Here is a 16,536-nt window from a genome sequence, read left to right as displayed (position 1 = left end):
GTCTTCGTGTCTGAGGGATGGGCCTGGCGTTAGGGAGATGTACCACGTGAGTTCCCGCCGGCTCATTCTGGCAATAACAAAACTAACCACAGCACGGGTCATCTACAGAGTAAGAGTAAGGTGGATGATGGGGGGGTGCTGTCTTCCTCTAGCAAAGGGGGAGTTCCGGGAGGATTGTGAATGACTGATGATACCACTGAAAAGAATTACAGTAAGGCCCCTACACACGAGCCTTCAATCTGTGAAGGTGCGGTCCACCAACGTCAGCCAGCCGTGAGTGAAACTGCAGCTTCCTCCGTCTCCTGTTGCTGGCGACCCTTCAGCTCTACCATCTCCCACCTCCTCTCCCTCCTCCAGTCAGTAACTCTTCCTGCCTGTTCACTCAGTGCCAGCCCGTGTGCCAGCTGTCGTGTTGGACTACTGTACTTTTCAAGGTACTGTACCGTAAGATTAAAAATGTGGTTTTTTGTGTGTTTGTTTTTTATGTATTGTGTGAAAAGTATTATAAACCGATCACAGTACAGTACTATATAGCCGATTGTGTTAGTTGGGTACCTAGGCTAACTTTGTTGGACTTACGAACAAACTGGACTTACAAATGTGCTCTCAGAACAGAACTCGTTCGTATGTAGGGGGCTTACTGTACGTTGTTAAACATCTTTAATGGGAACACTAATTTAAACGGGCTGGGAAAGGCAGGAGGAAGAGGAGGGAAAGAACAAAACACCTGTGTATACTTTCTATATTGACTGTAAGTTTTACAATCTGAAAAATATAATGTAAATAACTAGAAACAAATTCTAGAAATAAGGTCCTGCTCTAGGATCCAAGAACCCAGTGCCTACTGCCCCCTCCCCACCCCCTTCCATCTCCCAGCCCCTCAACCACTCATTGACTGAATGAGCACAGCACTTCCTCCCTGGAAACCTTTCCCTCTGGTCCTTCCCCTTTCCCCTCCACAGGGTTTTCCCCTCTTACAGACCTCTGTATTCTTAGCACTTTGTCCCTATCTCACCATACACACTCATCGCATTAGAATAATGACCATTATTTACCAACCACCCGTTTGAAGGTGGGCACTGGCCTAGATATCTGACATACATTCCCTCTTTGTAACCATCACAACTACCCTCATTGATAGACGTTACCATCCCCATAACCTGCCCCAAATCGGTTACCATGTGGGCGACCCAATTCCTTGCTTACTCTGAAGCATATGCTCTTTCTACTGTCAGCATGCGTTCGTGCAAAAGCAGGCACACCTTCAGTGCTCAATTAATATGTGATGACAGACTGAAAGACATAACCTACACTGTTTGCTTCCGACGAAGAAAAAGACGCCGAATAGCATTACTCCAAAGGGAACTTTCCTTTCCTATCCCAACTTGTTCTGTCAGATAATACCCAACGGCCCCAGCATCAAAAGAAACCAGCACACACACAGAGACCAGCCAAACGCAGGTGCAGGAGCCAACAGCAACATAACTGCCAAGGCAACAAGCCAGCACCTTACCCGCCATCCCTGTCCCCTGGCGTTTTGGAAGGCCTTGGCACTGTTACTTTTCACCCTACTAAGGACGGTGTAGAAAAGAAATAGACAGCCTCTAGTGAGTCAACCCCCCATGTCCTCTGAGGGTATCCCCAGTCAGCCAACGAGACTTAGTCAAGGGTAAACACATTTGCTGTAAATCACTGGAAGAAACAGTTTTCTCCTGCATCCCTTTCCAGCCGAGTTCCAACAGAAAAGACTACGATGAAATTCCCAGTTACGTTATGGTATTAAAATTTCATCTGCAATAGCCCTTTTGGTTGCCTACCTAAACAGGACAGTTTGCATAGCATACAGCACAGCGCCAAGCACAGAGCGAGGGCTCCAAAAAAAGTTTCTATTTTTATTGGAATACAAATTCATGCAGCCGATAACTATTTGATACCACGCCTCAGGAGCTATGCCATGATGGGGTTATGCGCTAAAGCAAAATCAAAACCTTCCCTCCACGGACCTTTTTGTCAAAAGGCTATTGTTTGGGTATCTAGGCGCTGCGGTGCGTTGGCCCACCGCGCAGACGCGCTTGCCACAGGAAGTCCAGAATCACCTGGAACCCAGTATTAAGAAAATATTTCTTCCCATGGGCTTTCAGTAAGGTGGAATGGCTTCCTTCGTGAGCTGAAACAGTTTTTAGGTTTTCAGTTTTATTATTGTCGGGGAAGGCCCCTTTACCACGCGGGCCATTTCCTGCAAACGGGCAGCTCGCAGCACTTCGCCGAGCCCCAGGCGCACGCCGGCCCCGCTCCGGGGACACCCGGTCGCCTCCCCGGCCCTGCGCGCCCGGGTAACGCTCTCCGCTCGCTCTGCGTTCAGCTCGCGCGCCCAGCCAGGCGGGGAGGCCGGCCGCCCGCGTCTCGGGCCGGGGAGACGCACGCGCGGCGCCCACGTCCGGCGGCGCGGCGTCGGACGCTGCGGAGGATCGAGAAGGATCTGGAAGAATCCGGTTAGACCGGGGGGACGGGGGGGTGGGGGAGGCCGGGAGAGCGCGCCGCGGGAGCGAGGGCTGGCCTGGGAGTCCGAGGGTCCCAGGACCGGGGCGGGGCCAGGCGGCCGGCGGGAGGAACGAACCAGAAACCACCTTTCGCAGGAGCGCCCTGAGCGCCAGAGCCCGAACCGGCCGCCGTCTCTAGAAAGTTCTCCCCCCACGTCCTTCGCGGCCGCCCGGCTCCTCCCAGCCCCTCCCTCCGCGGCAGTGGGACCAATCGCTCCCCCGGCCGCCCACGACCCACCTCCTGCGCCCGCCCGCGCCGGAGCAGAGGTGCGCGAGCCACGGCCGGCCGCCCGCACAGCCGCGCACTGACCGGCGCCCGCTGCCCGAGGAACGGCATCATGACCGCAGAGGAGACGAAGGCTGCAGAGAGCGGAGCGCAGTCGGCGCCGCTGCCCCTCGAGGGGGTGGACATCAGTCCCAAGCAGGATGAGGGAGTGCTTAAGGTAAGGGGCGGGGGCGCCCCGGGGCGGCGGGGGGCGCCGAGAGCCCGTCGCCGCCGCGCTTCAGTAGCCGGCCGGGGCTCGGGGCTCGGACGGCCGCCTCTGCAGCCTCCCGGCCGGCCGTTGACCGCGGCGTGCAGCCGTGGCCGGGCGCACCGCCTTGCTGGTTGGGCCGCCGGTTCGGGGCGGGAGGGCGGCCACACGCTCGGAAGGAGGAGGTCTGGGCTGAGTGCTCCCCAGTCCCCCAGGCCCGGGAGCGCAGCGCCTGCTCCGGCCGCCGCGTGCGCGGGGAGGGGCGCGCCGGGGGAGCGGGCGCGTGAGCTGCGGGGGGCCGGGCGGCGTGCACCACCCCTCTCTGCGACCCGGGACCTCGCGGCCGGCTCCTTCCCTGCCGCCGCCGCCACCGCCGCCGGGGAGCCCCCCCCCGGCCGCCTGCGCCTCGGGGGTGCGGAGCTCGCCGACCCTGGCAGTTAAACATTAGCCAGGACGCGAAGCGGGTTCCAGGAGTTATTTCCTGGCCTGCCGGCCTTTGTGCGACTTGGCGCGCGGACCCGGCGCCCTCCGCCTTCTCGTCACCCCTTTTCTAAAGGCTGGGACCCGGCTAGGTCACCCGCTCGGCCATGCTGTCCCCCTCCCCCCCGCCCCGCTGCATGCCGGGACCTGTAGTTCACCCCCCGCCCCGGGCCTTCCTGAGCGCGGGGTGCGGGGCTGGGAGGAGGTGCTTTGCTTGGGCGCCCGAAACCGTGTTACCGCCCAAGGAGCCAGGGGAGGGGTCTGGGACCCAGGCAGCGGGGCATCTTGACCCACGTCAGGACAGCTGGCCGCGGTTCGGAGCTGCTTCTGCGCTGTCCAGGATAGCGAAATCCTAGCCCGGATTCGTGCCGAGTCCTCACCCAGCGTCTCCCCTGCTGGCTTCCCACTGCTCAGCCCCACGTGCGCGTGTGCCCTGGGCGAGCTCGAGACCTCGGGGCGCTCTTAGCTGGTGCAGAACGCACCTGGCTGCTCTGCAGTGGGGACGCGGTGGGGACGCGGCTTTCCGGGAGACTCTTTCTCTTTGATTCTCCGTTCCTTCCCTTTTCCTTTTCTATTGCTATTTAAGTCCACATCCATTCCATCGTGGAAGCTTTCCCTTAGAGGGTGACCACACACGTACCAGGGAGCCCACAGAGCCACCAAATTTTATAAATGGTAAAGAAGAGAAGCAGGAGTCTTAGAAGTTCCTGGGAAATGCTCTAGCCCTGAAACCAAGGACTTCAGTAGCCTGCCAGTCACGAATGCTCAATTCCCAAGTCAGAGCTTAGGGCCTGGTTGCGCGCCCGGGCTCACCTGTGACCTGCTGATTGCTTTTACCTCTCCCGGACTGCTCCTGTTCTTTTCGTTATTCATATTCCTCTTTTCTCTCTAAACTAGATCCTGAGCTGATGACTGATGTTTAGGAAGAATGAGGAAATGTAGCATAAATACTTTTCCCTTTGCTGCTGATAATTATTCAGTCTTTCACCGGTTTAGTCCTGTAACAACTCTGATAGGGATTATGATTACTACTTTACAAATAAGGTCTGGAGAGTGAAAGTGACTTGTACAAGAGCATACCGCAAAAACTTGAACTCAGGTGTTGTTTTGTCTCCAGTGTTTCACACCAAGTCACGTCGTAGTGGAAGACAGGGAGGTCAGTTGGTTCTAACCAAGCTCCACAGCAGTCATTTGATGACGGGCTCGTCGAGTTACTTACAAGGAGGCAGGAGAGTCTGTTTACGTTCTGGTCAGAGGCGTGCGGGTAGTCGTGGTGCCTCTGTGTCCATGCCCAGGTGCTCACCTTCTCCCCTTCCTCCAGGTCATCAAGCGAGAGGGCACGGGCACGGAGATGCCCATGATCGGGGACCGAGTCTCTGTCCACTACACGGGCTGGCTGATGGATGGCACCAAGTTTGACTCCAGCCTGGACCGCGAGGACAGATTCTCCTTCGACCTGGGGAAAGGTGGGCATGGTTAGCGGGCTGGTGGGATGGGGGTGTGTGAGCTGTCACAAGCAGAAACAGTATTCTCAGGAGTTCAAAAAGGAAGGCTTTGTTACAATCTTAATTTTTTTCTTTTTTTTTGTTTCCACTGTCCTGAAACGATGTTGATTTTTTAAAATTTTTATTTCCTTGTTGCGTCAGAGCTTAGTTGTGGCAGGCAGGCTCCTTAGTTGCAGCTCACCGGCTCTTTAGTTGTGGCATGCGAACTCTTAGTTGCGACATGCGTGTGGGATCTAGTTCGAGGACCAGGGATCGAACCCAGGCCCCCAGAATTGGGAGCGCCGAGTCTTAACCACTGCACCACCAGGGAGGTCCTGGAACTGTATTGATTTTTATCTCTCATTCCCCTGATCACCTCTGAACGCCTTGCTTCCTCTTCAAGGATGGACTGCCTTGTTTTCTTGAACCCCTTTGTTCCAGAGTTGAGTGGTTTGTTTTTTTTTGTTTTTTTTTAAAGTGGTCTGCAAGCAGGTTTTCTACCTTCCTGGTCCCATTTCTAAAGAGTGTCCAGCTTCCCCTTGGGCATGGGACAGTAAGTCTCTGAGGCCACTGTTTGAACTCAGAGTCAGATCCCTGCCAAGGAGAACCTGTTTGTTTTCTTCCTTTTTTTTTTTTTTTTTAAATATATTTATTTATTTATTTTTCACTGTGTTGGGATTTTGTTGCTGCACACGGGCTTTCTCTAGTTGCGGCGAGCGGGGGCTACTCTTCGTTGTGATGCATGTGCTTCTTGTTGTGGCTTCTCTTGTTGCAAAGCACAGGCTTCAGTAGTTGTGGCACGTGGGCTCAGTAGTTGTGTCTCGTGGGCTCTAGAGCGCGGGCTCAGTAATTGTGGTACACGGGCTTAGTTGCTCCACGACATGTGGGATCTTCCTGGACCAGGGCTTGAACCCGTGTCTCCTGCATTGGCAGGCGGATTCTTAATCACTACACCACCAGAGAAGTCTCGATCTATTTGTTTTCTGTACCTACAGGGGAGGTCATCAAGGCTTGGGATATTGCTGTAGCGACCATGAAGGTGGGGGAAGTGTGCCACATCACCTGCAAGCCAGAATACGCCTACGGTTCGGCGGGCAGCCCTCCCAAGATCCCTCCCAACGCCACGCTTGTGTTCGAGGTGAGTGGCCACAGAGAGCAAGGCAAAGAGCCAGCCTTGTCTCAGCCCAGGGCCTGGCTGCCCTCCAGCGCTTCCTGCCTCTCGGAGACAATGTAGCGAAGGCTGAGGGCCTGCCCTCGGGGGAAGGGGAGGAATGGAGAGAGCGGCTAGCTTTGCCATGCATGTAACCTGCTGCTGCCAGAAAGTGGTCAGTGATGAGGAGGGTTCAGGTGGGAAGAGGTAGCCACGCACCCCTTTTCAGACTTGAAGCAGCAGGGTGAGGGCTTGAGGCCTGTTTATCTCTGGGGCGGTGCCCAGAGGCGATGGGTCCTAACTGAAAGGAATCAGGAGGTCATTATCTACATAGAGTGGTGACTGACAGCAGAGAATATTGGAGCTCCGGAGACGATAGGAGGGGAGAGACGCCCGCCGCGTGGGTCGGGGGACGATAGGAGGGGAGAGACGCCCGCCGCGTGGGTCGGGGGACGATAGGAGGGGAGAGACGCCCGCCGCGTGGGTCGGGGGACGATAGGAGGGGAGAGACGCCCGCCGCGTGGGTCGGGGGACGATAGGAGGGGAGAGACGCCCGCCGCGTGGGTCGGGGGACGATAGGAGGGGAGAGACGCCCGCCGCGTGGGTCGGGGGACGATAGGAGGGGAGAGATGCCCGCTGTGTGGGGCGGGGGATGATAGGCGGGGAGAGATGCCCGCTGCGTGGGGCGGGGAGGAGAACCTTTGCCGAGGAGCTGGAACGTGACAGTGTTCACACTTGAAGGTGGTTGAGCCCCACCGAGTGGATGCCGGGAGAACGTTGGGAAGGCTGGCGAGAGGCGTTGGGTGGCTGCTGACGCCCGTCGGGCCGAGCTTGTCCAGTAGCTGGGTTGGGGCTGTCTGGAGAGCACACTGTTACGGGAGTAGCGAGCGCACAGAGTGATCTCCTGAGGTGGAGTGAAGCCCTGCGGCCTGCCCGCGTCTGCCTAAGCTGAGCCAGGGCAGCTCCCGGGAACCTCGCAGAACTGCCACTTGGGCCACTCCCGCTGTTGCTGCCCTCGTGGTCAGACCTGCTCTGGCATTTACTAGGGACTCTTCCGAGCGAGAGAGGAGCTGTGACCCCTTGCACCCTGTCCCACAGGTGGAGTTGTTTGAGTTCAAGGGAGAGGACCTGACGGACGAAGAAGACGGCGGGATCATCAGGAGAATCCGGGCTCGGGGGGAAGGCCACGCCAAGCCCAACGATGGCGCCCTCGTGGAGGGTGAGGCGGGGCAGGGGGGGTTTCGGTCGGGTTCTGGTGTGCACGCCCCGGGTCGCCTGTCCTTGTAGTACCCTCCTCTGTGAAGCGAGGGGCTGAACCACATCCTCCTGACACTCCTGCACGTGTGAGAAGGCCGAAGGGCATTTGGGGAGCAGGAAGTGACGAGGCAATGGGGGCGGCTGTGGCGGCATCCTTCCTCAGTCTCCTGCCTGCTTTCACGCCAGTTGCGCTGGAAGGGTACTACAAGGACCAGATCTTTGACCGCCGGGAGCTCCGCTTTGAGGTCGGCGAGGGGGAGAGCGTGGATCTGCCTTGTGGGCTGGAGAAAGCCATTCAGCGCATGGAAAAAGGAGAACATTCCATCGTGTATCTCAAGCCCAGGTGAGGTACACTTTGGCCCAGGTGTGGCAGTCTGTAGAACAGGTGGGTGGGCCAAGGTCAGACCTACTCGTCCACACTGAGTTGTGTAACCGGCCCTTTGTACGCCTCCCCTGCGTGCGGTCACTGGGCTCTGGGCACCCTGCACGCACGCCATCACGATCTCCTTGAATCCAAACCTGATGTTTTCAGTCATGCTGCTACAGCTTCCCTTTTCTAGTGACATCAAGATTTTCATCTTCTGTTCATTCAGTCATTAACTGTATTTACTGAAACACACCTACTGTGTGCCGGACACAGTGCTGAAAATCCTTAGTTATTCAGAGACACTGTTGCCACCTTCTAGTGACTCATTGCTCTGTGGGCTACCATTTAAATTAGTAATCGTGCCTGTGTGTCATGTGAGTTATTAGAAAGATTTGTAACATGCTAAGTGAGAGCCCAAGGAATTGTGTGAAGGGGTCAGGGAAGGTTTTGCCAAGCAGGAAACATCTGAACCAAGACCGAAGCGATGAGGAGGTACTTTGCAGGAAACAGGAAGCCCTTTCAGTGTGGAGCAGGTTAAGTGCTGCTGAGATGACCTAGCGTTTTCCTGCCCCACAGCTATGCTTTTGGCAGCGTTGGGAAGGAAAAGTTCCAGATCCCACCAAATGCTGAGCTGAAGTATGAAGTACAGCTCAAGAGTTTTGAGAAGGTGAGTTTCTTCAAGGTCTTCCCTACCCTGAAGTCAGGTCCCACCCTGGACGTGACTCCCTGGGGTGGCTGACAACTTTGTTTCTCCCTTGGGGTACGGCAGGCCAAGGAGTCCTGGGAGATGAGTTCAGAGGAGAAGCTGGAGCAGAGCACTATAGTGAAGGAGCGGGGCACCATGTACTTCAAGGTGAGCCTGCCGCGTGGCCCTGAGCACGCTCCCGAGGACCTGTCCCCAAGTGGACCCGAGCCGCCTGGTCAGGCCGGCGGTAGGGGTTGGGCGGGGCGGGGCTTTCTCACGCCTGTGGGCCACCGGTGTCCACTGGGTACAACAGCTGGGGGCCACCGAAGCTGTGCCGGGTGCCTGAGCCTCCCTCCCGTTCCAGGAAGGCAAGTACAAGCAGGCTCTGCTGCAGTACAAGAAGATTGTGTCCTGGCTGGAATTCGAGTCGAGTTTCTCTAACGAGGACGCACAGAAGGCACAGGCCCTTCGGCTGGCCTCCCACCTCAACCTGGCCATGTGTCACCTGAAGCTGCAAGCCTTCTCAGCTGCCATTGAGAACTGCAATAAGGTGAGAGAGCGAGGGCAGTGTTCACGGGCAGGCTTGGGCGAGCTGCCGGCGTGTCTGGAACTTGCCCGCAGTGACTAGGGCAGAGGTAGCAGGACGGAGCCGTGGGGCTCTCAGGTGCTGGGCCCAGAGGCAGGGCTGTGGGAAGCAAGTGGTTTGGCCTTAGTGGTCGGAGGCAGTGGCGCAGCGGTGGGCAGAAACACTGGATGGAAGGACTGGCTCCGCGTTCTCTCCTCCCCGGCTCTTTGCCTCTCCCTCCTATGCACCCACTTTAGTCTAAAGAGATGGACTTTCCTGGCGGTCCAATGGTTAAGACTGTGCTTCCGCTGCAGGGGGCACAGGTTCCATCCCTGATCGGGGGACTAAGCCACATGGCACGGCCAAAAAAAAAAAAAGAGCGTGGAAATGTCACAGGTTCTTCTGTTTCATCTAAAGACCTGTCTTCCCTGTCTGTCTCTTGGACTAAACGAGGTGCCTTCCTAGCCCTTGGTCCTTTCCGTGTGGTGCCCAAGGCTCGTTCTTCCTGGGGTGGGGCCTCATCCCGCTGAGGGCTGCCTCGGGAACCAGTGCTGGCCAGAGAAGCTGCAGGATCTGAGGTCTCGCTGCTGTGTGCTCCCTGTGTCTCAGGCCCTGGAACTGGACAGCAACAACGAGAAGGGCCTTTTCCGCCGGGGAGAGGCCCACCTGGCGGTGAACGACTTTGACTTGGCACGGGCTGATTTCCAGAAGCTCCTGCAGCTCTACCCCAGCAATAAAGCAGCCAAGGCCCAGCTGGCTATCTGCCAGCAGCGGATCCGCAAGCAGCTCGAGCGGGAGAAGAAGCTCTACGCCAACATGTTTGAGAGGCTGGCTGGGGAGGAGAGCAAGGTGAGGCTGGGGACGGGAGCGGTTAGGGGGGACAGGGACAGAGGCATCCCTTCGTCCCCAGCACAGCCCGGGCGAGCCCTTTGGGCCTGTGCCGACCCTGGAAGCCTGGAGCAGCAGCCCGGGTCTTCCCCCCCCCCCCGTCTGGCCCCCTGTGTCAGGAGTTGGCTACTCTGATGGTCTTTCCAGCCTACGTTCTCTGCCTGTTTAAAACTCAGGTTTCAGAAACTGAGGTTTAAATAGGTAACACACGTACATGGTTAAATTCAGACCGCACAGGTGTAGTGGAAAGGCTCCCTCCCCCACCCAGTGTGCCAGCGGGACAGACAGTGATCCCTGGCGACAGGCAGCGGGCTCTGCCTGCCGCTTTGTGCATCGTGCTCTCTTCATACCTGGAAGCTTATTTTACATCAGCGTGTGAAGCTTTACGTTCGCTCTTAGGCTCACGCAGTCTTCCACTGTGTGGATGCACCGTATCTTCCTTACCCAGGTCCCTAGTTCTTAGTCTCCCAGTGTTCTAAACCTGCACTGATAGAAATAGAATGCAAATTATATTTGGAACTTAAAATTTTCTAATAGCTGTGTTTTAAAAAAAATAAAATAGGTGAAATTAATTTTAATATTTCATTCACCCAAGGTATCTAAATATTGCAACGTGTAATTTTTTTAATTGCATTTTTTTCAGATTAAGCCTTCAAAATCCAATGTGTATTTTATACTTAAATTGTTTTGAACTATCTGTATTTAAAGTGTTCAGTAGGCACATATGGTAGTAGCTGCCGTGGACAAGTAGACTTTTATACAGTGTTGCCATCAAGTGAATTCATTAATTTTGTACATGAGCAGGTGTATCTTTAAGTCGTACATGGAAAGGGAATTGCTGTGTCCCTATAATTCTGTTAGCAGTTAGTATTTTTTTATTAACTTGGGCACGAGTATTTCTGGGTACAGACGACACCTGGTGTCAGTGTGTGCTAGGTGATCACTTGGGTGCAGGCAGGTGAGAGTGGGGATGTGGGTAAGAGTCACCTTTACCGTCAGGGGGCAAATGAGAACTGGAATTCACCCCCTTCCCCCTCTCCCTTCTCGCAGGCCAAGGCCACGGCTGCAGGAAACCAGCCCGCTGACACGGAGATGAAGGACGAGCAGAAGAACGATGTGGCAGGGGGCCAGCCTCAGGTGGAGGCGGAAGCTTAGCCCCGCCCAGCCCTGCTCCCGGCTGCCTGCCCCCTCCTCCCTACCCTCCTCCACCCTGTTAGTTTTGTAAAAACTGAAGAACTTTGAGTGAATTAGACCTTTATTTTTCTATCGGGTTTGATGGTGGCTTTGGGGGAAGGGGGAAAGGAGCAGGCTGGGGGATTGAGGTCGGGGGGGTCATTTTAGGTGGTGTCACCCCCTTCCCTTCCCCCATTCCACGTGAACGAATGTCCCTCCACACGCACACTCACGAGAACGTTATTTATTTTGCTTCCTCTGTCTTCTCTGTCCGTCTTTCAGGTGGTAGAAGGGGGCATGCGGTAGGGATGTGAGGTCTGATGAGAAGGCGGGGTGGAGGGGGGACCCCTGGACAGCCCCTTCCCCCCCAGTTCCTCCTCGCGGACGTGGGTGCTAGGGGCATGGGAAGCACTGCTGTGCCCGTTACCTCCCCTTTCCTCGCCCCAGGTGGTGTGGCTGGTGTGGTGACCACCCCTGTGCCCCCTCCCGTCAGTGTCCCTCCTCAGCCAGGCGTGTCCCACCCCCTCAGCCTCTTCCCTGCACTTGCTGAAGGTACAGGCTCGCCTCAAGTTCTGTGCTTGAGCAATAAAGTGGAAACAATAAAACCTGGGTGTTGGGCAGCCCTTTGTGTTTGGCCTCGGAGTGGGGGGCGTGGGCGGCTACACCAGGGGGCAGAACTAAGAGAGTCGCCCACCCCGAGCAGGGCCTCCTGCGCGCCACACGGGCTGTAGCGGGGCCTGCGCTCAAAGCCTGCCCGTGGGTCTCCCACACTCCACCCCCCAGCAGCCTGGCAGGTTTTTAGTAGCTCTGGTTTTTCTTCCCTGACACTTGGGAAGAGGAAAATATATAAACATCTAAACTACATTGGGACCAAGCGACTGAGTTTGCTTTGAGGTTAGATTTGTCTACTTCTGCCCAACTGATCCAGTGGAAAGTTCAAGCTGTCTTGGTTTCCTAACAGTGAAAGCCCTGGTGTGACCCACGCCTGTCGCCCTTTACACAAGGGAAGAGGGAAGAACAGTCGTCAAGCCCGGCAGCACCGGCAGCCCCGCAGGCCCACTGTCCAGCTTGCGCCTTGGCCTTAGTGGGGACAAGCTTAAGCTTTTTCCTCACCGCGCTTTGACCCCTGGCTTCTATAGCATTCCGGGGCCCTGGGAGAGAAGCCAAGGGGCGTGAGTGAATCACGCTGCACCTCGGATGGTCTTGACTGCAGGCCAGAGCCTGTGTCTGTGCCCTTCTCCCTCGTCTGTGGGGGCTGTCTAGTCCTTTCTGCTCAGTGATATGGTTAGCCTGCCCACCACATGCCTGTACAGTTCCTTCCAGAAGAAATTTCTCTATACTTTCACTGTGGAAGATGAATTTCTGTGAAAAAGTTCAAGTCGTACAGCATGGCTGGTGCTAGAGCCAGAACTAAAATGTGGGTGTTCTTTTCTCCCAGTGCCACTGCTTGCTCTCTGCTGGGTTCACATCATAGCCCTGGGCTTAGGGTTTGTGTCTGGGTCTCTGGTATTTCAGGATTAGACTTGCCCCTGCAGCCCATGAAAATAGCTAACCCTCACTGAGCACTTCTGATGTAAGCCCAGCCTCACACAGATTAACTTAATCTTAATCTTGTAACTATCCTACAAAAAAGGTATTGCCCCATATTACAGATGAGGAAACCAAGGGTCAGAACTTAAATGGAAAGATGATCTGCCTGGAATGTGAGATGACCTCTTGAACAAATCCAAACTGCCCTGAGGTTCATGTGACCTTAGGCAAGTTGAGCCTCTTTGCTCATCTGCAAAACTGGAGACAAAAAGCATGCCTGAGATTCCCTCCCCTCTGGATGCTTCTGTAGGATTCCAAGAATTTGAAACAGCGGAAAAAAAAACCCCAAACCATAACTGCACATCTGTAGAACCCTGGAAACTGGACAAGCCTTGGTTTATGTACCATTAAAACTGTCTTCTGGGCTTCCCTGGTGGCACAGTGGTTGAGAATCTGCCTGCTCGTGCAGGGGACACGGGTTCGAGCCCTGGTCTGGGAGGATCCCACGTGCCGTGGAGCAACTAGGCCCGTGAGCCACAACTACTGAGCCTGCGCGTCTGGAGCCTGTGCTCCACAACAAGAGAGGTCCGTGCGCCGCGATGAAGAGTGGCCCCCGCTTGCCACAGCTAGAGAAAGCCCTCGCACAGAAACGAAGACACAATACAGCAAAAATTAAGAGTTAGGACTTCAACATATTCATTTAAAAAGAAAAAAAGTTTTAGTACAGTGGCCAGAAGTCTTTAAGGTTAAAAATAAATGCACTAGCTACTCCACTCTGCTCTGGGTCGGGTGCAACTCTATTTCCCAGTCAGTCACACCCTCCTCACCAACCCTTAAATCTTTCCATATGCAGAGAATGTGTGGAGTAAAGAGAACCAGTGGCAACCAGAACTGAGCTGTTCCTGCAGACTACCACGTGGTCTCTGGAAGATCTTAAATGAGGTTTATCTTGTCCTAGTGCTGGTCCAAACGTCAAGTTCTATAGATTTTTATCTCCCGGGTATTTGCAGTCCCCGTTCCAGCAGCCCTTTCCCAGCACCCCCACGTGCCCCGACCCCATACGCCTGTCCTGTGAAAGGCTCCCCCGCATTCCCGTGTGCGCCCCTGCGGGTCGCCGTGTGCTGCGTCCCAGTCGACTCCCTCCGACCGCTTAGGCGCTGACCGCGCCTTCCCAGCCCGTTTGGGCTGCAGGTCACACCCCGCGGGCCTGGGCCAGCCTGCCGTCCCAGCATCGGTGCACTGGACTCCACCAGCCACACCAGTCTGAGTGAGAGGGTGAATTGTGAATCTCATTTCAGTTGGAGAAATAACACGTGGAAGACATTTTAGCCAGGACTAGTACCAGGTAGTCCCTTTTTAGGAAACTATTGCTTGGAAATAGAGAAACAGTCTTAAAGACCAACCTTCCCGGTCCCAAACCAGCACTCCTCAAAGCCTTGTAACCCTTAGGTTGAACGGACAGTGGGCTTAGGGCAGTGCTGAAAAAAAGCCAATGCAAGTGTGAGAAGACATTCTTGTCCTCTTTCTGGAAATCGTTATTGCTGACTTTACGGCTGCAGTTCCCCAGCTGCTCGCCAACCTCGGATAACGGATGCACCAACTATCCTTAATTGTAAAACACAACAAAACCTTATTTAGCACGTAATGAACGCTCAATATACCACTGTGGGGGGCAAAGTGAGAACGTGAAAGACTCACAAAGTGGTTCTAGGGACGAATGATCAAGAAAAAGCAGTGCCTTAGTGAACTGAGAGTTCCTTGCCTAGAAGAGAGGACCAGCCATACCCTGTCCCCCAACCGAAGACAAGCACGTTCCCTTCAGATCTCCAGTCTCCAGTTCCACGGTTAGAAGTGCCTCACACATAAAATGGTTACGTTTGTATTTTTTTTTTTTATTGAGGTGAAATTCACATGGTTTTAACCATTTAAAGCGAACAATTCCGTGGCCTTTAGTCCGGTTACAATGTTGCACAAGCACCACCTCTAGCCGCTCCTGAAACATTTTACCGCCCTTCACGTTTCAAGCCCATGTCCTGATGTTTGGGCTTCGGTGGCAAGAACGACTGTCCATGCTTCAGTTAATGGCCAGTAGAGTCCTGAACAGGCAACAGCTCTGACGGGTTCTGATGGGGGCGGGCGGGGGAAACGCCACGCAAGTGCAGTGGGCTCTGAATGACCATCTCGCTCAGAGCAGGGCCCACACTGCTGTTCTGCCTGACGGCCGGGTAAGGCAAGTGTGAGGACAGCTTTCTGCGCCTCGCGACCTCTAGAACCTTCAGCATGCTAAGGTGCACTGTGAACCACACTTGTGGAAGTCTCACTCTGAGCCCACTGGAAGCTCTGGCCCCACCCTCAGGATGGTGAGTGGCTCTGGGCCTCACATGCAGAAAGAGATTCATTTCAAGGTCCTGTCTCCCCTCTGGGCACCCTAGGCCGACACCCGGAACAGGCCCACCCCGTCTACTCGTGCAGAAAGAGGGGGACGAAGAAGCTCCCTAGAAACGCTTTCTGCTTCACACACCTCCCCTTCCCCTGCCATTCGCACGTTTCTACTGAAGCTATTGTTCGGCTACGCCCACACAAACACCGTATCCAAGTCATCTCACCAGGAAGAACGCCTGGTTAGGCAGTGCTGGGGAGGAAGCCAAAATCCACGCTGAGAGAGCGCTTGGCCTAAATGAGACGAGCTCTAGATAGTGCCGCTGGAGACCCGCCAACCATCTCACTAAAAAGGGCCAACAACAGGGGTCTCCTTGCGGAGCCAGGGCTCTGTCTGCGTGGCTCTGCCATGCCTGGGCCTGTGTTCCACTCACTGGGACCGTAACACTCACTGCAGTTAAAGTAACTGGCGCAGCGGGGAGAGGCATGGGGCAGGGAGGCTTGATTCTCGCCATGTTTCTCGGAGACCTATCTTTCCTTCCTTTCTAACTTTGTTTGGCCCTCTTGACAAAAGCCAAAAGGCACTGTATCCAAGTTGCAGTCATAATGACATGACCTTCATGAAATGACAAACACAGAGCAAACAAAAACAGGCACCCTGGCACAGGAAGGTCAAGAACAAGAAGCCCAAGTTATAAATCAAGGCACAGTGGGCGCCGGGTCAGGGTCCCATTTCAGAGAGCTGGGGCAGGCCAGGGCCCTGGGAGACAGGAGCAAGGTGATCCTCATCTATTTTGTCCTGGATTATTAATTATTTTATTTTACTATTTCATTCACAGGGCTGGGAAAAGAGAAAACAATGGAGTCATACATACAGTGAAAAGAAACAATTCAGAACTAAATAAGTTTACACTTATTAGAGGGAAACATTTTAAAATTTATTGTTTTTCCACCCTTAACCCTAGTATGAAGCTTAGGGTTTGAGCCAGGATGAGAGAACACGTGGTAGTGCGGTACAAAGCAGCATGCAACTCCTCCGTACGCAGATGGATTTAAAGCACCAGGTACACACATGGGACCCAGAGCCTTGGAATGGACCTGGCCAGCCCCACAATACACCACAAGAAACAGAAACCTAAGGGTACCTACAGTCCCCAGCGTCTGTCCAGACTATCTCCTCTTTGCCGTTCTGACCTACTGCTTCCTGTTCCCATCTTATCTGGCCATAAGAGCCACAGGATCTCTAGGGGCCATCCCCTCCCTAGCTATCACTTGTAAAGCATGTTGCACATATATTATTTCATGCAATTAGTGCAACCACCCTGTGACCTTGTCTCCTTATTCCAGTTTTTTGGATGAATAAACGGGTTCGGCAAGATAAAGCAACAAGGCAGAAAATGATGGAGGTGGGACTCAAACCAGAATTGTTTGAGCCAAAACCCCACGTCCTTTCTGTCATTGACTGCCAGAGTTCCTAGCAAAGTCCTCAGGCTAGAAATCACGGTCCCCTCCGGTCCCCTCCCCGGTCCCAGACAAAAAGGTCCTGCCCTCCAGGACCTTCTCCC

The 16,536-nt window shown here is 54.8% G+C and overlaps 1 protein-coding gene across 1 annotated transcript; it reads left to right on the top strand.

Annotated features, from left to right (window-relative positions):
• Positions 1-2,599: 2,599 nt before the first annotated feature.
• Positions 2,600-11,131, top strand: FKBP4 (FKBP prolyl isomerase 4). Its single transcript, XM_033867199.2, has 10 exons — positions 2,600-2,983; positions 4,815-4,959; positions 5,973-6,115; positions 7,226-7,346; positions 7,571-7,727; positions 8,328-8,418; positions 8,521-8,604; positions 8,801-8,986; positions 9,611-9,850; positions 10,940-11,131. The coding sequence occupies exons 1-10, from the start codon at positions 2,879-2,881 to the stop codon at positions 11,042-11,044; spliced, it is 1,377 nt and encodes a 458-aa protein (XP_033723090.1). The 5' UTR covers positions 2,600-2,878; the 3' UTR covers positions 11,045-11,131.
• The last annotated feature ends 5,405 nt before the right edge of the window (positions 11,132-16,536 follow it).

Source organism: Tursiops truncatus, chromosome 11 (genome assembly GCF_011762595.2).
Source record: "Tursiops truncatus isolate mTurTru1 chromosome 11, mTurTru1.mat.Y, whole genome shotgun sequence".
Lineage (NCBI taxonomy): Eukaryota > Metazoa > Chordata > Mammalia > Artiodactyla > Delphinidae > Tursiops > Tursiops truncatus.
Note: the sequence above shows the minus strand (reverse complement) of the source record. Positions and strands in the feature narration are given on the sequence as shown.